Source organism: Pan paniscus, chromosome 12 (assembly GCF_029289425.2).
Source record: "Pan paniscus chromosome 12, NHGRI_mPanPan1-v2.0_pri, whole genome shotgun sequence".
NCBI classification, from domain to species: domain Eukaryota; kingdom Metazoa; phylum Chordata; class Mammalia; order Primates; family Hominidae; genus Pan; species Pan paniscus.
This window is the reverse complement of record NC_073261.2, coordinates 98,727,501-98,746,724: the sequence shown is the minus strand read 5'-3', so window position 1 is coordinate 98,746,724 and position 19,224 is coordinate 98,727,501. Positions and strand designations below refer to the sequence as shown.

General features: G+C 41.1%; 2 protein-coding genes across 4 annotated transcripts in view; one reads left to right on the top strand and one right to left on the bottom strand.

The window, feature by feature from the left end:
• Nucleotides 1-1,845: 1,845 nt before the first annotated feature.
• Nucleotides 1,846-9,944, top strand: MRPL33 (mitochondrial ribosomal protein L33). 2 transcript variants are annotated; one of them, XM_008952497.4, is made up of 4 exons: nucleotides 1,846-1,984; nucleotides 2,859-2,877; nucleotides 4,614-4,720; nucleotides 9,639-9,944. In XM_008952497.4, exons 1-4 carry the CDS (start codon nucleotides 1,963-1,965, stop codon nucleotides 9,686-9,688), a joined length of 198 nt encoding a protein of 65 aa, XP_008950745.1. In that variant the 5' UTR covers nucleotides 1,846-1,962; the 3' UTR covers nucleotides 9,689-9,944. The 2 variants fall into 2 exon arrangements, with proteins under 2 accessions (XP_008950745.1, XP_008950746.1); XM_008952498.4 differs by lacking the exon at nucleotides 4,614-4,720 and having other exon boundaries at nucleotides 1,854-1,984.
• A 1,789-nt stretch (nucleotides 9,945-11,733) lies between these two features.
• The window catches only part of RBKS (ribokinase), a 107,754-nt gene continuing 100,263 nt past the window's right edge, over nucleotides 11,734-19,224 (bottom strand). For both annotated transcript variants that reach the window (XM_003827130.7, XM_034952863.3), the window contains one exon: nucleotides 11,734-11,989. In XM_003827130.7, the coding sequence (XP_003827178.1) occupies nucleotides 11,816-11,989 (174 nt within the window). In that variant the 3' untranslated portion in view covers nucleotides 11,734-11,815. The remainder of the gene's footprint in view (nucleotides 11,990-19,224) is intronic.

Below are 19,224 nucleotides of genomic sequence, written 5' to 3'. Positions count from 1 at the left end.
GCAGGAGTGACCCACTGCACCTGGCTCTTTTCAAAAGCAAGCTTATACATTCTCCTGGATCCTGAAACTATTGACAATACTTAAAGTTAGTTTTTTTTTTTTTTGCCATTTAAACATAAATATTAATGACATTTGTATGGTGCCTCTCACCTCAGATTCATTCATTCAATAGATATTTAATAGATGTAGCAGGCATTGTTGTAGGAACCAGGGATACAGCAGTGAGGGAATAAGCTGAAGTTCTTTTTTTTAATTAAAAAATTTTTTTTAGAGACAGGGTTTTGCTGTTGCCCAGCATTCTGGTAGCCAAAGACAATAGGGAAATCAACAAGTACACAAGTAATACTAAATGGCAGTAAGTGCTGTAGGAAAACATAAAGAAGAGTAAGGAGAATAGAGTTGGGGGCAGGGGCATGGAGTTTAAGAACTGCTATTTGGCTGGGCTAAAGTTAAAGTGACTTTCTAAGGGACAGAACAAGGACTAGAAATCATGTTCCTTGGCTTCCAGTCTTGTGTTTTCTTATAAATCCTCTAAAGGAAATATAAGAAACCTTATCCTCTTGAACAGCTGAAGCTCTTTTTTGCCAATGCAAGGTAAGGAAGGATTTCGGCACCTGGAAGGTACTCAGTAGCTGGAGTCAGGTTATGGGAAGGTAAATATCAAGAATGATTAGAAGGAAAAAAAGTATTATAGGTACTAAGGAGAAGGACGGTCTTAATTTAAAAAATTGAATTGTATTGTATGGAGAGCTGATTTTTTTCCTCCTCATCTTCTTTGTGATGGCACAGAGAGCTGAATTTTCTTTAAAACAGTTTTATTACCTTTTTTTTTTTTTTTTTTTTTTTGAGATGGAGTCTCACTTTGTCGCCCAGGCTGGAGTGCAGTGGCGCTATCTCGGCTCACTGCAACCTCCGCCTCCCGGGTTCAGCTAATTTTTGTATTTTTAGTACAGGCGGGATTCCGCGACGTTGGCCAGGCTGGTCTCAAACTCGTGACCTCAAGTGATCTGCCTGCCTCAGCCTCCCAAAGGGCTGGGATTACAGGCGTGAGCCATGCGATTAAATCTTATTTCACATCTGTAAGACTTCATATGTAGATACAAATCACGGATTAGGAAAAAAATTCAAAAGTCCTGATTATTAGTTGCGAAATGAGGTTACTGACGAGGTCCTTGGTGTTAGAGGAGCCCAGGTTCCTTACAGAGCCATGAAAAATTAATGATTGCAAACTGGTAGGTCCCAATGTCTACTGGGAAAGGCATGAGTCTTTGGAGTCAGATAAAATCTAGGTTTAAATTCTTACTCTGCCACCTGGTAGTTCTGTGATATTAGGCACGTGATGTGAGTGCTCTCAATCTGTTATTTGGCTTCTATGTCAGGAACTGTGCTAGGTGTTTGGATACAGAAGTTTGAGATGCAAAGGGTCCTGCCCTCCTAGAGATTGGGATAACTAAGGAAAGGTGGGGTTCTTAATGCCGAAGGGACTCAGAAGAGTGAGAGTAAGGCTTAACCAGGCGGAGAGGGAGTTGGGTCGGGGGAGGCAACATTTTAAGAAAATATGCGAGGGGCTGATACGCTGGAGCGGCCGAAGTACAATACACAGTTGTTCTTGTGGGTCTAATGCAGGTGGTTGCGATTATTTCGTGAAACAAATATGGAAAGCACCTAACGCTGAAAGCACTTGACCCAGAAATAGGAGTCAGGGCCGGGGCGCGAACCCTGAGCTGTAAATCCCTTTCCAGAATGATGAGGATTCCAACCTCCAGCACGACAAAAGCAAAACACACTCGCTCTGAGAAACCGAGGAACGAGCCAGACGACTAGAGGCAGGTTCCAGGCGGGGGGCGTGGCCTCGGGCGACTGCCGGATGTCCTCTTCCAGAACCGGGCCGTGCCCCGGAAGCAGTTGTTGTTGGTTGGGGGCCTTTTGGCCGGTGACGGAGACTGCCCAGGTGTGGTCACCATGTTCCTCTCCGCGGTCTTCTGTAAGTGGGGCTGGAGACGCCGGTAGGGGTTACGGCGAGGGTTAGGGGGCCGTGACAGGCAGGGCCCCGGAATGATGCGGGGAAGGATGTGCGAACAGGACGGGAAGCTGCAGCTGCGTACTTTTCCAGGCCTTCAGGACCACAGCGTCCGGCATGCCCCGCGGCGCGCCTTCCTGCGCGGACCTGTGGGTGCCTGAGAAGGGGTCTGCGGTGTCTGGATTCAGTTGCCGTCCTCACGGACTGTTGAGTCTGGCTGTGGGGCGTTTTTCTCCAGCCCGTGTTAGGAGAATCTTTGTCCGAAGGACCTCAGAATTTGCAGCCCACCCATTTCGAACTCTAAAAATAAGGAAACCGCTCCCTAGAGGGGCAATGAATTGCCTGAGTAATGCGGCAGGGCAGTTAAAGAAGTCCTCGGGCTCCCGAGTCAGTGCTCTTCTTTACCCCTGGCTGACTTCCCAGTTAGATTTAGTATCTGGTTTTCACCACATGTGATGGTTGTTGTAATTTGCAAAGGTTAAACTTGTCAAACAAGAAGCTTGCTGCAGCGCGAATACTTGCACCTTAGAAGAGGGAAAAAATGAAGCAGGTATTACTTTAGAAAGATTTAAAAGGTAGCCAGTCCAACAGTCATGAAATTATGCAAAATATTAAATCTAGAATTGTGTTGGTCTGATTGGATCTTTTAACCTTCCTTCTATAAAATCCTAAGGGGATCCCTAATAGATAGGGAATAGTTACTTGAGTGACACCTCATGGCATATTTCATAAGTTAAATATTTTTGGTTATTACTGATATTTATATGAACTTTGCATAAGAAAGAGAATACATTTATATTTTTATTTTCTTTTCCAACCCTTCCTGTCTACAAAAAAGTTGCCAAGAGCAAGTCAAAGTAAGTAAAGATTTTTCCTTTTTTAAACGTCACTTGTTTATGTTAGATTCGTTAGTCTAGCTGCTCCCAGTACATCCTTATATGAAATTAAGCATTGGGCCTTGATTTCCTAAGAGTTGGTTTGTGGATTACTTAGTTGATTATTTTTTCTCTATGAACTCTTTCAAAAATATTTTCCCTCCTGCTGAACTGAGCTACTTCTGTGAGCATTGAAATACTTGAAGGAACCTTTGCTGCTTTTCTAGTCCCAGGATTTGTGAGCTCACTGTCTGTTTCTAAACAAACCGTTGGGCTGTGCTGTATTTGGACTACCACCATATTTCCATTTCCTCAAATCGAGGACCAGGGGCCATGTGTCTGGAGCTCACTACAGGAATCCAGAAGAACAAACTCTGCTTTGATTAAATCATAGTCTGTTTTAATGAGTTTTGTAATCCTTTGCATTCATGGTATAAGCATTTCAAAAATAGCCAAGATTAAAGATTCCATGCTGTACCAGAGAGACTAGAACTACCAAACTTGTATTTCAAAATAAATGTTGTAGACAATAACTGAAGATTTTGTGGTAAAAATAGGGAGGTTCTAAAGCAGCTTTTCCTTGCAACTCAAGACATTGAAAATCCTTAAAGCTAGTCTTTTGGATTAAAGTTAATGAAAAACATGTATGTTAGCGCTTTCCCTCCCAGTATCTTTCAGTGATTCACGTAGCTTTCGCCACAGTCCAGTTATTTATGTCAAAATTCCCTGCCCCAAGGATCTATAGGAATCTCTTGCCTTTGGTTTCTGTAGAGGTATATTCTGACTCTCGTTCTTTCTACCCTTGTGACATATTTCATATATGTCTTGCCTGATTGACCTCATGTACCAACTCACCTTCCATACAGTACTGTTAGCTCCTAGAGGACATAGACATAGACTTGTAGAGCTTTGTATTTCCCAGATTGCCTTCCACAGAGTAAGTGCTTAATATTTGTTGAATCTGTGTTGAATGAGTAATTATTGTCTATCTTAATTACAAACAAATACTGTATGCCTCTTATGAGGCACTGTGCTGAATGTTGAAAGCAATGCAATGGTGTGTAATATAGTGTTAGATGCTTCCAGGTTGTTTTGGAATTACATGAGAAATAAAATAACATGGTCTACATGGGGAGACAAGACACATGAAAAAATAACAAACAGTACAGGTATTAAAAGATCTGGTGAGGCAAACATGGACTTTCTGCTTTGGATGAGTGGAACTTAAATGAAATATGAAGGGGCACAAAGTTTTGCACATTAGCAAACTAAAAGCTTTAGTCTCTTTATTTTGTCCCTTCCTGAATATAATCATTTATGCCCTGGAAGAGAGGGCTGTTCTGAGACAGCGATCTTTACAATTTCCTCACTAGCCAGCTGTGGTTACCAGTATTTTGATATTTTCCCCTTCCTGACTTCTGCTCCTCGTGAAGGGTGGATGTCTGAGGCTAGTCCCGCAATGTGGCTTGATTGTTCTTATTGTTTTGGTTAGGTCATTGCGAAGTAACTCTGTGTAGTGGAGCAAATCCTAGAGATTTGAAACCATTGAAACTGTTTCATGGAAAACTTAGGCTGTCTTACAACTGAACCTTCTTAGGGCCAAGTGATATCTCACAACTAATATTACCCTACAGAGTTCTCAAAATGTGCCATCCCCCCGTGACTGATTTTAGTTTATTTCGTCAGCTCGTACATAACAGCGTACTTTTTAATCTTAGAAACATTCTGGTGAGAATGGTGAGCGAAGCTGGGACAGGTTTCTGCTTCAACACCAAGAGAAACCGACTGCGGGAAAAACTGACTCTTTTGCATTACGATCCAGTTGGTAAGATCTGGGGAGGTTAATGCTTCCAAGACCTGTTGCCCCCTTTGTAGGCTGAACATCTGAACTCTCTGGAGGTGTTTTTTTAGCCTCTGACACTAGCATTCATTTAGTAAATAGGTATTGAATGATTGTTATGATGCTATTTAACGTCCCAGGTGCTGGGATACACCAGGACACAAGACAAGTCAAGTCCCTGTACTCTTGGCACTTAGTCTAGTCTGAGAGGGGGAGAAAAGATGACAAATTATAAGTGCTGTGAGAGAAACAATCAGGATGCTGAGGTGTAGGATGAAGTTGGGGAGTGGTAGGGAAAGTCACATTAGATGGCTAAATCAGGGAAGGTCTCTCCAGGAGGAGATAACCGAGACCTGAAGGTGAGAAACCAGCTATGTAAAGAGAATAGGTGGTAGTGTTCTGGAAACAGACAAGTGTCTTAAGAAGGGGACGGTGTGGTGTCCTGGCATCATCTGTTCGACAGTGGCTAGTTTTTGGGTCCTGATAGAAGTTAAAGGAATATGGTTTCTATATATTAGTGCAGTAGGGGTAGGAAATTTGATTTTTCCATTTTGTGCCATCCACTAAAATGCTGTACTATATGGTAACTTTAAATGGTCTCATTAGATGGAAATATTTATCTAGAAGAGACAAGTGTTCCTAAGGCCATATTATCTGCTCACAAACAAAAATAGAGTCAGCACCTGATTGCTGTTGGTGGATGCCTATCCTGTTTCTGGATTTTATGTGCAGATTTATGTAAAAATAGCAAACGTGTTTTTTAATTTTAGAGCTCTGGCTGTTCATTTTGTGCTCTTTATAATTAATTTTTTTTTTTTTTTTTTTTTTTTGAGATGGAGTCTCACTTTGTCGCCCAGGCTGGAGTGCAGTGGTACAATTTTGGCTCACTGCAACCTCCGCCTCCTGGGTTCAAGTGATTCTCCTGCTTCAGCCTCCCAAGTAGCTGGGACTACAGGTGTGTGCCACCACACCCAGCTAACTTTTATATTTTTAGTAGAGATAGGGTTTCACCATGTTAGCCACGCTGGTCTTGAACTCCTGACCTCAGGTGATCCACCCACCTCAGCCTCCCAAAGTGCTGGGATTACAGGTGTGAGCCACTGCACCCGGCCATTGCTTCTTAACAAGATAATGGCTATAATAACATGAGCAGACATTTTTTAAAGGCTCCAAGAAGCACAGTTGTCAGCTTAAAGTTTCTTGTGTTCCATCCTTTAACAGAAATAAAATTCCTTGCTGTTTTTATGGTGTTCAAATTTCTGTTTATTCATTATCAGAGTGAAAAGGGAATTCTAGGTCTGTATCTGATGATAAGGAGTCTGAATTTCAGGATGATTCCTCATATGGTGGAAAAATGATGAGGTTTGCTGTTGGATTGATAAGGTTTAGAATTGGATTGGTATGTTTTTCTCCCTCTGATTTCTTTGTGTCAGCTGGTGAAAAGTCAAAGGGATGACTGAGTAACATTCTGTGATATTTTAAGTATGAAAAAATGTATTGGGCTTTTCATCTTTAGTATGGAGGTATTAGGAACTTAATAATTGTCAGTTTGATTTTAAGTTTTGAGATTGGGAAAGGATACAGCCATAAACAGTTCTGATCATAGTTCAAAGTGGGAGAAAAGATTCACGTATAAATTTCAAACAGACGCTTAGAATTTTTCTGATAAGGAATGGTCTTAGCTTTGACAGCACAACTTTGTCTTTTCTGAAGAAGAGAATGTTCTGGGATAGCAGACTGCCTGGCTTTCTGCCCACCTGCTGAATGCCCTGCACGTGTTCGTGATGAAGATGTTTGCTCGGGGCCTGCCCCCATTGCCCAGGGTACCAAATATCTTGGCAGTTCTCCCAGCATGTTTTACTGTGATGAGTAAATTGTTAAGTTTGAGGACGATGATTGTTGGTCTGCTTTATGAAGGAAATAGGTAAGGAAACGTGAAAAAATTCCCAATTATTTGAGCATTTCATAAGATAGTCTGTGGCAAGAAGCAGCTGCATGTGCCTATCCTTTCGAATTCCTTTTCCACGTATAAAACTAGATGCTAATTTCCGAAGAGGAAGGATTAAAGGCTGAGGCATGAGCTTATTAAACTTTCTTAAATATATTGAAGGTTTATCATAAAGAGAATGAAAACTTGTCAGTTTTAATTCCTTGGATGACTAAACAAGACAATATAGACTGTAATTGAAGCAGAATCGATTTTGGTTAGATGTAGGGAGAGAACTTGACAGATTCATTCTTCTATGAATTAAGCAGCAAATATTTTGACAGAAAATTAATTCATGTTTACAATTGTGGGTAGCAGTGTGTCATTTCAACTCACAGTGTTGAGTGCGCACTATGTGTCCAGCAACAACCTTGTGAGGGAGACAGTTCTCTCTCCCACAGGGAAGAAAGCAGGATAGAGTACTTTGAGAAATTTTCCCAGGGATTCATAGCTGATAAATGGTGGAGCCAGAGTTGGAACCGAGTCTTTCTCACTCAAGTCCCTGTTCTTCTATGTATTTATTTATTTAATTTTTAAAAATAGAGATGGGGTCTGTGTTGTGCAGACTGGTCTCGAACTCCTGAGCTCAAGCAGTCCGCCCACCTTGGCTGCCCAAAGTGTTGGGATTACAGGCCTGAGCCATTGTGGTTAGCCCTTCTAATTTAAAAATAGGTTTTTGTTTTTTTTTTTGTACAGACAGTGTCTTCTGTGTTGCCCAGGCTGGTCTGGAACTCCTGGCCTCTACTGATCCTCCTACCTCAGTCTCCCAAGTGCTGGGATTATGGGCATGAGCCACCATTCCTGGCCAAGTCCCTGTTCTGTCTCTTACATGGAGCCAAATTAATCTAAAACTTTTTTTTTTTTTTTTTTTAAATCAAGACCCATCCCTGTGGTCAGGCCATGGATCCCCACTGAGACTCCTATCACCAATCCCTCTACTAAACCAGATGCCCATTCCTGGTTCATTTAATCCAAATGCTGATCTGTCTTCAGGGACCAAACTTGACACTTTCCATGAGGACTTCTGTCACCATTCCTGTCCCTTTCTGACCTTTAGGTTCCTCTGGGGTTTACTGGACATTTGTGTGGGCACCTCATGATGTACTGATGTATTAAATCAGGGAGTCTTCTTACACTTTTGTAAACTCTACATTGCCTAGCACAGTTCTATGGACTTAAATATTTTATTCTTTGAGTTAAAGGAATAGGTGCAGTGAATGAATCAAAGAATTCTACTCAATATAGCCTTGCTCTACTAACCTTAATCAGTTACTCCTAGTCAGGGTCATTTAAATAGTCTCCAGATTGCTTTTCAGTGAGACAACCCCCCTACCCCCCGCCTTTTTTTAAACCAAGTTTTTAGTTCCCTGTAGAAAACCATGGGGGAAATATTTCTTGTCGTAACATTGATGAGAAACTGTTTTGGTTCTTTACTACCATCTTGTAATGCATTAATGCATTGTAGTCCTCCTTGGAGTTTTAGGAGGATCAATCCTACTTACATTTCACATGATTTGAAGTATGTTAAAAAGATCCCTTATGTACAGTGTATTAATATCATAGATAAATTCTGTTGACAGGTTAATGATTCTTAAATTCAGCTGCCCATCAATTGAGTAGTTTTAAAAAATGTAGACTTCAGTCCAACTCTAGCCCTACTAAACCAGAATTAAGGTAGGAGTGGAGGTGAGAATGGACTTACTTAGATAAGCTCATTCTTAATCGTAGATAGCTTGGGAATCTCATATGCAGAGTATCCATATTGACTGTAGAAGAAAAAAGCTAAAATGTCTGTATGATAGGGACAAGTGAGGAATTGTTAGGTCATAGTTGTTTAAGTTCCTGGATCTTCCTTGGGTGATTATTCCATTTCTGGTGTTTTCTTGTTTTTGTTTTAGCAAAGAGGAAATAGGTAGGGGTGTGTGTGTGTGTGGGTGTGTGGGTGTGTGTGTGTGAGAGATGGAAGTTAATCGAGTGCCATAAGGCATTATAGAAATATGAAAGCCTTACTGCTCAGCATCTAGTCTTCAATCTTTTCTTCTTTTTTTTTTTTGAGACGGAGTTTCACTCTTGTTGCCCAGGCTGGAGTGCAATAGTGCGATCTCGGCTCACTGCAACCTCTGCCTCCCGGGTTCAAGTGATTCTCCTGCGCCAGCCTCCCGCGTAGCTGGGATTACAGGCATGCACCACCATGCCTGGCTAATTTTGTATTTCTAGTGGAGATGGGGTTTCTCCATGTTAGCCAGGCTGGTCTTGAACTCCCAGCCTCAGGTGATATGACCACCTCGGTCTCCCAAAGTGCTGGGATTACAGGTGTGAGTCACTGCGCCCAGCTAGCCTTCAGTGTTTCATCCAGGCCGGTAGCACTTTGTTTCAGAGAACTGTACTCTAATATTTACAATAATGAGATTTTGGTTATGATATTAATTATAGTACCAAACTAAAAACTCTGTATTTGGGTGTATTAACCCATCTCTGGGAAGTAGAGGTTTAGTGTCTATTACTCTTCCAGACAGCATGGTCCAGTTGGTTCTTGCTGCTCTCTTTCTGGAGTCCAGCTGCCAGTCTGTCCTTGCTTACCTCCTACAAGAGTGGACATTAACTGGGTGAAAACATTGTTTTCCATTTTTGTCCCTAGTTTTCTTTCTTAATGTGAATATTTCTTCATTGGTTGAAATATGACTTGTGGCATACCAAGGATGCTGCTGATTAGCTAGTGGCCCTATAGCCATTTTCTCCAGTCTGCCCTGGCTCCTGGGATGGAGGAACTGCGTTTGCAAATCAGCTCCATCTTCATATCAAGGAATAGTAAAATAAGAGAAAGGTGAGGGCTTATGGTCTGATATGTATTTTTTATAAAAATGGCGATGATACTTAATAATTTTCTGCTACAATTCTTTTTTTCTCCCTCCATAGTGAAACAAAGAGTCCTCTTCGTGGAAAAGAAAAAAATACGCTCCCTTTAAATGGTGGATTGAAAATGACTTTGATTTATAAAGAGAAGACTGAGGGCGGGGATACTGATTCAGAAATCCTGTAGCGTGTAATAAAAGAAGAGGAAATGGCATGGAATCACTGCCTCCTGTGATTTGAAGGCCATTGTGAAGGAAAACAATGCAGTGAAAGAAAGTTCTTCATATTAGGACAGATATCATTGCATCACATTTATTTATCTTTCTGGGTATTTTTATAGCCCTTAATAAAAAATATTAAAATAGCCTATGCTATTGTGTCTTAGTGATGTTTTTCCCCACTATTTGAGGTTTTAAAAATCAACCACATTACTAAAAAATAACCATTGTTCCATGTAATAAATGTTTCCATAACAACACTTATGTAAGAGTTTCCAGCCTGCTCCCTCTGTACTCAGAGAAAAGGCAGAGTAACATTCCAGAGTGATCTTGAAGAAACTCCCATGTAATAACAGAGATGGCAAGGGGGACCAGGAATGACAAAAAGAGGAGCCTTGTAACACAAACCAAGAGAACCTCTATTTCTGATTTGTGCTTATATAATTAGGAAAAATGCTACAGGCCTATATTTTCAAACCCAGATCACCAAAGCAGTATCTAGGATTTTCTGGGACAGCTTTGGATTCCTTTATTCCCTAGATTTTTCTTTCCTTTTAAAATAAAAGAAGGTATAGTGTTTCAATAAAGCCACTGCTAAGACTTCTGGGGCATGGTGGTACCACACAGCTAACTAGCATGGAATTCTGGGAGCAATCCCTAATGTTCAGATACGGACCTCTCTCCTGCCCAGAGCCATACACTTTCTCACTCAGGCTGTTGTTTCCCACAAGTTTTGAAAATTGTCCAGTTTTCTCCTTTGTCAAGTTCCCGGTTGAAAAGGATCTGCTCATTTTAAGATCTGTTGGTTCACATCCTACCCCATTTAAAGCATTTGTGTGGGAGAATGATACAGTGCCCACCCTGACTACAAAATAAGAAGTTCCTTCTCCATGGCCCAAACCTGGCTCTGAGGGAAATGTAAGAGCAGCTCTCTGGCAGTGGAATTAGAGGCAGATAGTTGATGAGTCTTAGGGCTTGTGGCCTCATGGTCAATCAGCTATTTTATGGCATCTTTTGATAAAGCTCTGGTTCAAAGCAATAATAGGTGAGATCTTGGCTCTTTTTAGGTTGAAACTGTATATAGTGTTGAGTTACAAGAAAAATCTTTCACCTGATCCTAGCTAAGCTGATGTAAAGGGTCTGTGACATGCATGAATTGCTTAAAAAAAAAAAAAACTTACCTGGTTTAACAAATGACTTACTTATTCAGCCCATGGGTTGAATGTGGCCCATAGGTGGTGGTTACGTCTTTTTTTTTTTTTTTGATAGAGGGTCTGCTTTGTCACCCAGGCTGGGGTGTAGTGGTGTGATCATAGCTCACTGCAGCCTTGAACTCCCAGGCTCATGTTATCCTCCCACCTCAGCCTCCTGAGTAGCTGGGACTACAGGTGTGTGCCACCACACCTGGCTAATTTTTTGTATTTTTAGTAGAGATGAGGTTTTGCCATGTTGGGCTCAAGCAATTCTTCTGCCTTGCTTCCCAAAGTGGTGGGATTACAGGCGTGAGCCACCACGCCCCTGTGGTGTTTACATTTAAAAAAAAATGAGTTGCTGATACATAAACATTGAAGGGTTTCAATAAATATCCAAACTTCTGCCTTCCCTTACAAAACCAGAGGCGTTGACAACACTAAGCTGAAGTTGAGTATCAGCTGCCCCTCTTAGAAAGTGCCCTTTCCCTTATTTAAGAAGAGTCTGCTCTGACTCTAGACACTGTTGTCCACAACCCCTGCCATATGGTGCACATGGGGCATTAACAATCTGTTGACAATTGAGGTTACTTGTCTTTATGTTTGTACAGATCTTGGTTGTGGAATCTCTAATTCTGGTTGTTTTGTGCAAATGCATGGAAAGCAAAAGAATCATCGTTATAAATAAATTGAAGCTTGAGGATGACTTCGTAAAAGAACTAATATTTGCAAAGAAAGGGGACGAGGACATTTTCTAATAAGCATTAGCCAGGAGCAGCCACCCCCAAGTACATTTTATTCCCAGGTATATTTATTTTGGGACTAATAGCAATCAAAACAGAATAAGCGGAAGGTCTTTTTTGTAAGGGTAAGATGACTGTGTTCCTGCAGCCTGGACACTGACTGCTGCAATGAAATTGGATCTGTTGAGCATGTCTTCCAAGGACAGATTTGGATAGTAAGCCAGGTAGAAGGCCAGAGCTCCCACAAAGCTGTCACCAGCACCCTGTAATTAAAAGCACAGTTTTGAAGATAAGCATGTAGTCAATCTGTTGCCCAAACTGCGTATTTTAAAAATATTTAAGTAAGCTTAATTTTAGTTTTAGATTTACAGAAAAGGTACAAGGATAATACAGAGTTTCCACGTACTCAGACCCAGTTCTGTTAACACCTTACTGTGGTACATTTATCACCACTAAAGAAATAATATATTATTAACTGAACTTCATACTTTTTTCAGAGTTTACTAGTTTTGCTTAATGTCCTTTTTCTGTTCCAGGATCCCATCCAACATACCATATTACATTTAATCGTCATATTTCCATAGACTCCTGTAGGCTGTGATAGTTTCTTAGACATTCTTTGTTTTTGATGATTTTTTTTTCTTTTTTTTAAAGAGACATGGTCTCGCTCTGTTGCCTGGGCTGAAGTGCAGTGGCACAATCATAGCTCACTGCAGCCTGGGCTCAACTCCTGAGTGAACTCCTGGCTGGGCACAAGCAATCCTCCTGCTTCAGCATCCCAAGTAGCCAGGACTACAGGCATGTGCAACACTTAGCTAATTTTTAAAAATTTTAATTAAAAAAAAAAAAGGGTCTCATTATGTTGGCCTGCCTGGTCTTGAACTGCTGGCCTCAAGCAATCCTCCTGCCTCAGCATCCCAAATGGTGGGATTACAGGTGTGAGCCACTGCACCTGGCTGTTGTTGATGACTTTGATAGTTTTGAGGAGAACTGGTTATGTATTTTGTAGCACATACCTTAATTGGGATATGTCCGTTTTTCTTACAGGCTGTGGTTACGGTTTTTGGAAGACCACAGAGGTGAAATGTCATTTTCATCACATCATATTAAGGGCACATATGATCAACATGACTTCTTACTGATGGTGTTAACCTTGGTCACCTGGCTAAGGTAGTCTTTGCCAAGTTTCTCCACTGTAAAGTTACTTTGCTCCCTTTTTTCATGTTGTACTCTTTGTTTCTTTAATTTTAATTTTTTTTTCATGTTGGAAAGCAAGTCATTACATGTATTCCACTCTTAAGGGTTGGGGAATTATTCCCTGAAGTTATGCTCTATCTCCTTAAGGGTGGAGTTTCTATGCTCTATCTCCTTAAGGGTGGAGTTTCTACATAAATTATTGGGAATTCTTCTGTATGGGAGATTGGTCTCTTCCATTTATTTATTCAGTCATTTATATCAGTATGAACTCATGGTTGTTTTATTCTTTGGGCTATAATTCAATGCTATATTATTTTGTTGTTCGAATTGTTCCAGCTTTGGCCATTGGGAGCTTTTCCAGTTGGCTCCTGTGTCCCTTTGACATACGCCCATCCTTTTGGTTTTGAGTACTTTCTGGCATTACAAGATGCCCCAGGGGGCCGGGCGTGGTGGCTCACACCTGTAATCCCAGCACTTTGGGAGGCTGAGGTGGGCAGATGGCTTGAGCCCAGGAGTTTGAGACCAGACTGGGCAACATGGCAAAACCTTGCCTCTACAAAAACAACAAACAAAATCCCCCAAGATGCTCCAGGGTCATCTTGTATAGTCCCTGCCCTAGCCCTAGAATTAGCCGTTTCTTCATTAAAAATGCACGCAGAAAGAGCTGAGAGCCATTTGATATTATTTCTAAACCAAATATAGGGACACATCAAGTTTCTTTCCATTTTCTCTGAAGCTCCAAAGATCCAAGCTGGTGAAGGCCATGGAAACAGAAAACATCCTGAGAAAGTCTGTGGACCTGTGCCTTTGGACAGAGCAATACCTGCTCGTGTTTGTCTAACAATTGTGTTCAGGACAATTTAAATGTGACTACACAGTCTCACTTGAAAAACCGTTCTTAGGCCGGGCGCAGTGGCTCACGCCTGTAATCCCAGCACTTTGGGAGGCCGAGGCGGGCGGATCACGAGGTCAGGAGATCGAGACCATCCTGGCTAACACGGTGAAACCCTGTCTCTACTAAAAATACAAAAAATTAGCCGGGCGAGGTGGTGGACGCCTGTAGTCCCAGCTACTTGGGAGGCTGAGGCAGGAGAATGGCCTGAACCCGGGAGGTGGAGCTTGCAGTGAGCTGAGATTGTGCCACTGCACTCCAGCCTGGGCGACAGAGTGAGACTCTGTCTCAGAAAAAAAAAAGAAAAAAAAAAAGAAAAACCATTCTTGTATTCAACAGCTCTCACGGTCATTTTCTACCTCTTCCCAGTTTGTTGTTCCTTAGACCTAAGGGCTTTCATAACAAATCTTGAGGCTATACCTCAGGCTTTTTAAAGAACCTTGGCATGCAAGATTGTTTCAGTCACAGTTGATGTATTTAATGGGCTATGTGCCCAGCACAGTGATGGGTGCTAGAAAAGGACTAAAATCCATTGTGGATTAAATGCTAAATAGTATTGCAGAATTTATAAGTACTGTTAGATTTTAAGAAGGGGTTTGAAGAAAGCGCCCCCCACCTTGCCTCTGCCAGAAGGGAGTCCTTATAGAATGAGCCAGATTTATAAAGAGAAGGCAGACCTCAAAGAATAAAGACACAGAAGGAGGAAGGACCAGAGTGAGCTCATGAGACCATGAGTGGCGTTAAGGAGAATGACATTTCCCCTTGTTTACGCAGACAAAGCCATCAATATTAAACTTGCCAAGGGGTGATAGTAATGCGGTGTGAATGCAACTTTCATTCCCCCCATGAATGTTGTCTGAGTGCCTAAAATGTGTTAGGCCCTATGCTAGGTGCTTTGCAACATTTACTGGTCCTTCCTGAAGGATGCAATGGAGAAAGAGACAGACATGGTTCCTTCCCACTCTCAGTTTGCAGCACAGCAGCCGACATGGGAAAGGCCTGAAACCTGAGGAACTATGAGCTGACTGGAGGGTTATTATGAAAACATGGAAAATGCCACAAGATATGAAGAGTTACGGCAAACTCCCAGATGCCAAGTCTTGACTCCTCCTTACATTACATACAAAATTAAATTCTAGCTAAAGTCTTGAATGTAAAAAACAAAACAGTAAAATAATAAGATGAAAATGTTGATGAATATTTTTGTATAACCCCAGACGGAAAACATAAACAAGTCAGTAAACACAAAAAGACATGAAAAAAATAACAGGTTTTTAATTTTATAAACATATTTTTTAAATTATATGTCCAAAGATACTATAAATAAAGCCAAGTGAAAAAGTACAGATTTGGTGAAAATCCTTGCAATACATGTAACATATCCTCAGTATTCAAAGAATATCTTCAAACTGCTAGGAAAAAGACAAATGTAGGATAAAAATGAATAAAGATATAGGCCTGCAATTTCAGAAAAGGAAATGTATATGGTCAGTAAGTAATAAACACACGAAAAGATGGTAATGACTAGAAAATGTGTAACGCTCGGATGGGTGCGATGGCTCATGCTTGTAATCCCAGCACTTTGGGAGGCTGAGGCAGGTGGATCACGAGGTCAGGAGTTCAAGACCAGCCTGGCCAAGATGGTGAAACCCTGTCTCTACTAAAAATACAAAAACTAGCCGGGCGTAGTGGCAGGTGCCTGTAATCCCAGCCACTTGGGAGGCTGAGGCAGAGAACTGCTTAAACCTGGGAGACGGAGGTTGCAGTGAGCCAAGATCACACCACTGCACTTCAGCCTGGGTGACAGAGCAAGACTCCATCTCAAAAAAAAAAAAAAAAAAGAAAGAAAGAAAATGTGTAACGCTCTTTGATTCAACAATTTCAATCCTGCTCCTGGGAGTCTCCTACAGAAGGAAAAGCTCCTGTAATATAGGAATATAGGTACAAAGATGCTTATTGCTGCATTATTTTCAAAGGCAAAACACTGGAAACCGTCTGATTGTGTATCAAATAGGATGAATAAACTTGTACATTCTTATTATGGAAAAGTATGCAGCTATTAATGAGAAAAGTCTAGCAACAGAAGCACATACTTGGAGAAATGTCCATTAGTTAAGTCAAAAAAGGAGGTTTCAGCATCCATGATCCCATTTGGGGGAAAAGAAATAAAAGAATGAGAAAGACAAATACCTATCTATATGAGCATATGTGTATTTTTTAAAGAATATAGAGAAAAATGAAGGATATGTATCGAATTGTGAATATTTGGTTTTCTTATGTGCAAGGTACAGGGACAGTGGTCTTTTCTTCTTTATATACTTTTATATTGTTTGATTTGCTATAAGCTTATAATATTTTTCCAAAAAAGTTTCAGATAATAAGAGTATGAATAGGTTAGCCACGCCTCTGTGCCTCCCTACCTTGCACCCTGACCAGAGTGGAGGCACAAGGTGGAAAGGAGACATTCTGGCATTGCCGATAGAAATCAGGTCTACCTACCCCTCTGTTAGCTAGCAGGGTATTTTTTGGCTGCAGACAAGGTTTTTTAGAAAGTTTTAAAAATATGGCTGGGCGCGGTGGCTCATGCCTATAATCCCAGCACTTTGGGAGGCCGAGGCAGGTAGATCATGAGTTCAGGAGTTCAAGACCAGCCTGGCCAAGACGGTGAAACCCCGTCTCTACGAAAAATACAAAAAATTAGCCGGGCGTGGTGGTGGGTGCCTGTAATCCCAGCTACTCGGGAGGCTGAGGCAGAGAACTGCTTGAACCCGGGAGGTGGAGGTTGCAGTGAGCCAAGACCGTGCCACTGCACTCTCGCCTGGGTGACAGAGTGAGACTGTCTCAAAAAAAAAAAAAAAAAAGAAAGAAAGTTTAAAAAATATTGTACCCACACCTGAAAACACTCTTAAAATCACTTAAATTCCCTTCCACTACAGCCAAGGCCAGGGAAACACAGGGCTTGGTGGAACTGTGTGTGCTGGAAGCATTATTTAGGCAGCAACGATTCTCACAACTTGATTACCCTTCATTCTCAGGGCTACAACATGTGTTGCTTTTTTCTTTCTTTCTTTTGAGATACGGTCTTGCTCTGTCACCCAGGATGGAGCGCAGTAGTATAATCATAGCTCACTGATGCCTTTGTCTCCCAGACTCAAGCAATCATTCCACCTCAGCCTCCTGAGTAGCTGGGACCACAGGTGTGCACCACCACACCCAGCTAATCTTTTTATATTTTGTAGAGATGAGGTTGGCCAGGCACGGCGGCTCACGTCTGTAATCCCAGCACACTGGGAGCAAGACCAGCCTGGGCAACGTCGTGAAGCCCTGTCTCTACAAAAAACATAAAAATTAGCTGGGCATTGTGGTGTGTGCTTGTAGTCCTAGCTACCTGGGAGGCTGAGGCAGGAGGATCACCTGAGCCCAGGGATGTCAAGCCTGCAGTGAGCCGTGATTGTGTCACTGCACTCCAGCCTGGGCGAAAGAGTGAGATCCTGACCAAACAAACAAATAAAACAAATAAATAGCCAGGGTCTTCCCATGTTGCCCAGGCTGGTCTCAAACTCCTGGGGTCAAGGGATCCTCCCGCCTTGGCCTCCCAAAGTGCTGGGATTACAGGTACAAGCCACTGTGCCTGGCCTACACACTGTGTTGATAGAGAATAGAAGATAAGTCCTTCCTATATTAAAAATAAGGGGTTCCCAACAAAGAAAACTCTAGACTAGATGGCTTCGCTGGATAATCCTTGCAAACATTTAAGTAAGAAGTAATCCTAATTCTACACAAATTCTTTAAGAAAATAGCAGAGCCAAGGAAACACTATAATGCTAGTGTCACCATGATACCAAAACCAACAATGACATTGCAAGAAAACAAGATCAATACCCTTTGTGAATATAGATGTAAAAACCTTAACTTTTTAAAGCAAATTAAATAAATATATGTGTGTATATATATATATATATATAAAATATATGATAATGCATCATGACCAAGTAGAATTTATCCCAGGAATGCAAGATTGGTTTAACATTTTAAAAAATCAGTGTAATTCAGTAATATTAAAAACCTTATGATTATATCAACAGGAGCTGAAAAAGCATATGACAAAATTCTACATTCATTCATGATAAAAGTTCAGCAAATTTAGAAATAAGGTGTAACTTGATCTTCTTGATAAAGAACATTTATGAAAAATCTACAGCTAACATCATACTCAACCAGAAAGACTGAATGCTTCCTCCCTAATATTGGGAACAATCAAAGATGTCTGTTCTCACTACTTCTACTCAACATTGTACTGGATTGCCTAGCCAGTGCAAAAGGACAGGGGAAAAAAAAGAAAGAAAAGGCATACAGATTGAAAAGGAAGAAGTAAAACACTTTTTCTTTGTAGATGACATAATGACCTACGTAGAAAATCCTAAGAAGTCCAGCCAAAAAGCTACTAGAAATAGTAGGTTTAGCAAGGTAACGGGACACAAGGTCACTATAAAAAACCAACTGCAGCCAGGCGCGGTGGCTCACGCCTGTAATCCCAGCACTTTCGGAGGCCGAGACGGGTGGATAACAAGGTCAGGAGATCGAGACAATCCTGGCTAACATAGTGAAACCCCGTCTCTACTAAAAATACAAGAAAAATTAGCTGGGCATGGTGGCAGGCACCTGTAGTCCCAGCTACTCGGGAGGCTGAGGCAGGTGAATGGTGTGAACCTGGGAGGTGAAGCTTGCAGTGAGCCAAGATCGCATCACTGCACTCCAGCCTGGGTAACAGAGCGAAAAAAACCAATTCTATTTCTATATGTTAGCAATGAACAAGAACTCAAAGTTATCAAAACATTTGCAACAGCATTTTAAAAATGAAGTATTTAAGGCTAAATTTAACTGAATATGTGTAAGATCTATCCACTCTTGCTATGGAAAGTAAAAGAAAAATTAAAGAAAAACAAATGGTGAGAGTTTCAAGGACTGGAAAACTCAATATTCTTAAGATATAAATTCTCCCCAAATTGATCTATAGATTAATGCAATTCCAATAAAAATCCCAGCTGCCAACTATTGTAAATTAATAAACTGATTTTAAAATGTATATGTAAATGGAAATGACCTAGAATAGCCAAAACAGTTTTGAAAAAGAACAAAGTTTCCAGGCTTACCATAAGCTACAGTAATTAGACAGAGAGATACTGACATAAGGATAGACACGTAGCTCACTTGATAACTTGATAGAAGAGTCCAGATACAGACCCACAAATATATGGTCAACTTATTTCCAACAAAGGTATAGGTTGAGTATCCCTTATCTGAAATACATGGGACCAGAGATGTTTTGGATTTCAGATCTTTTTTTTTGGATTTTTGGAATATTTGCATTATATTCACTGGTTGAATATCTCTTATCCACAAATTTGA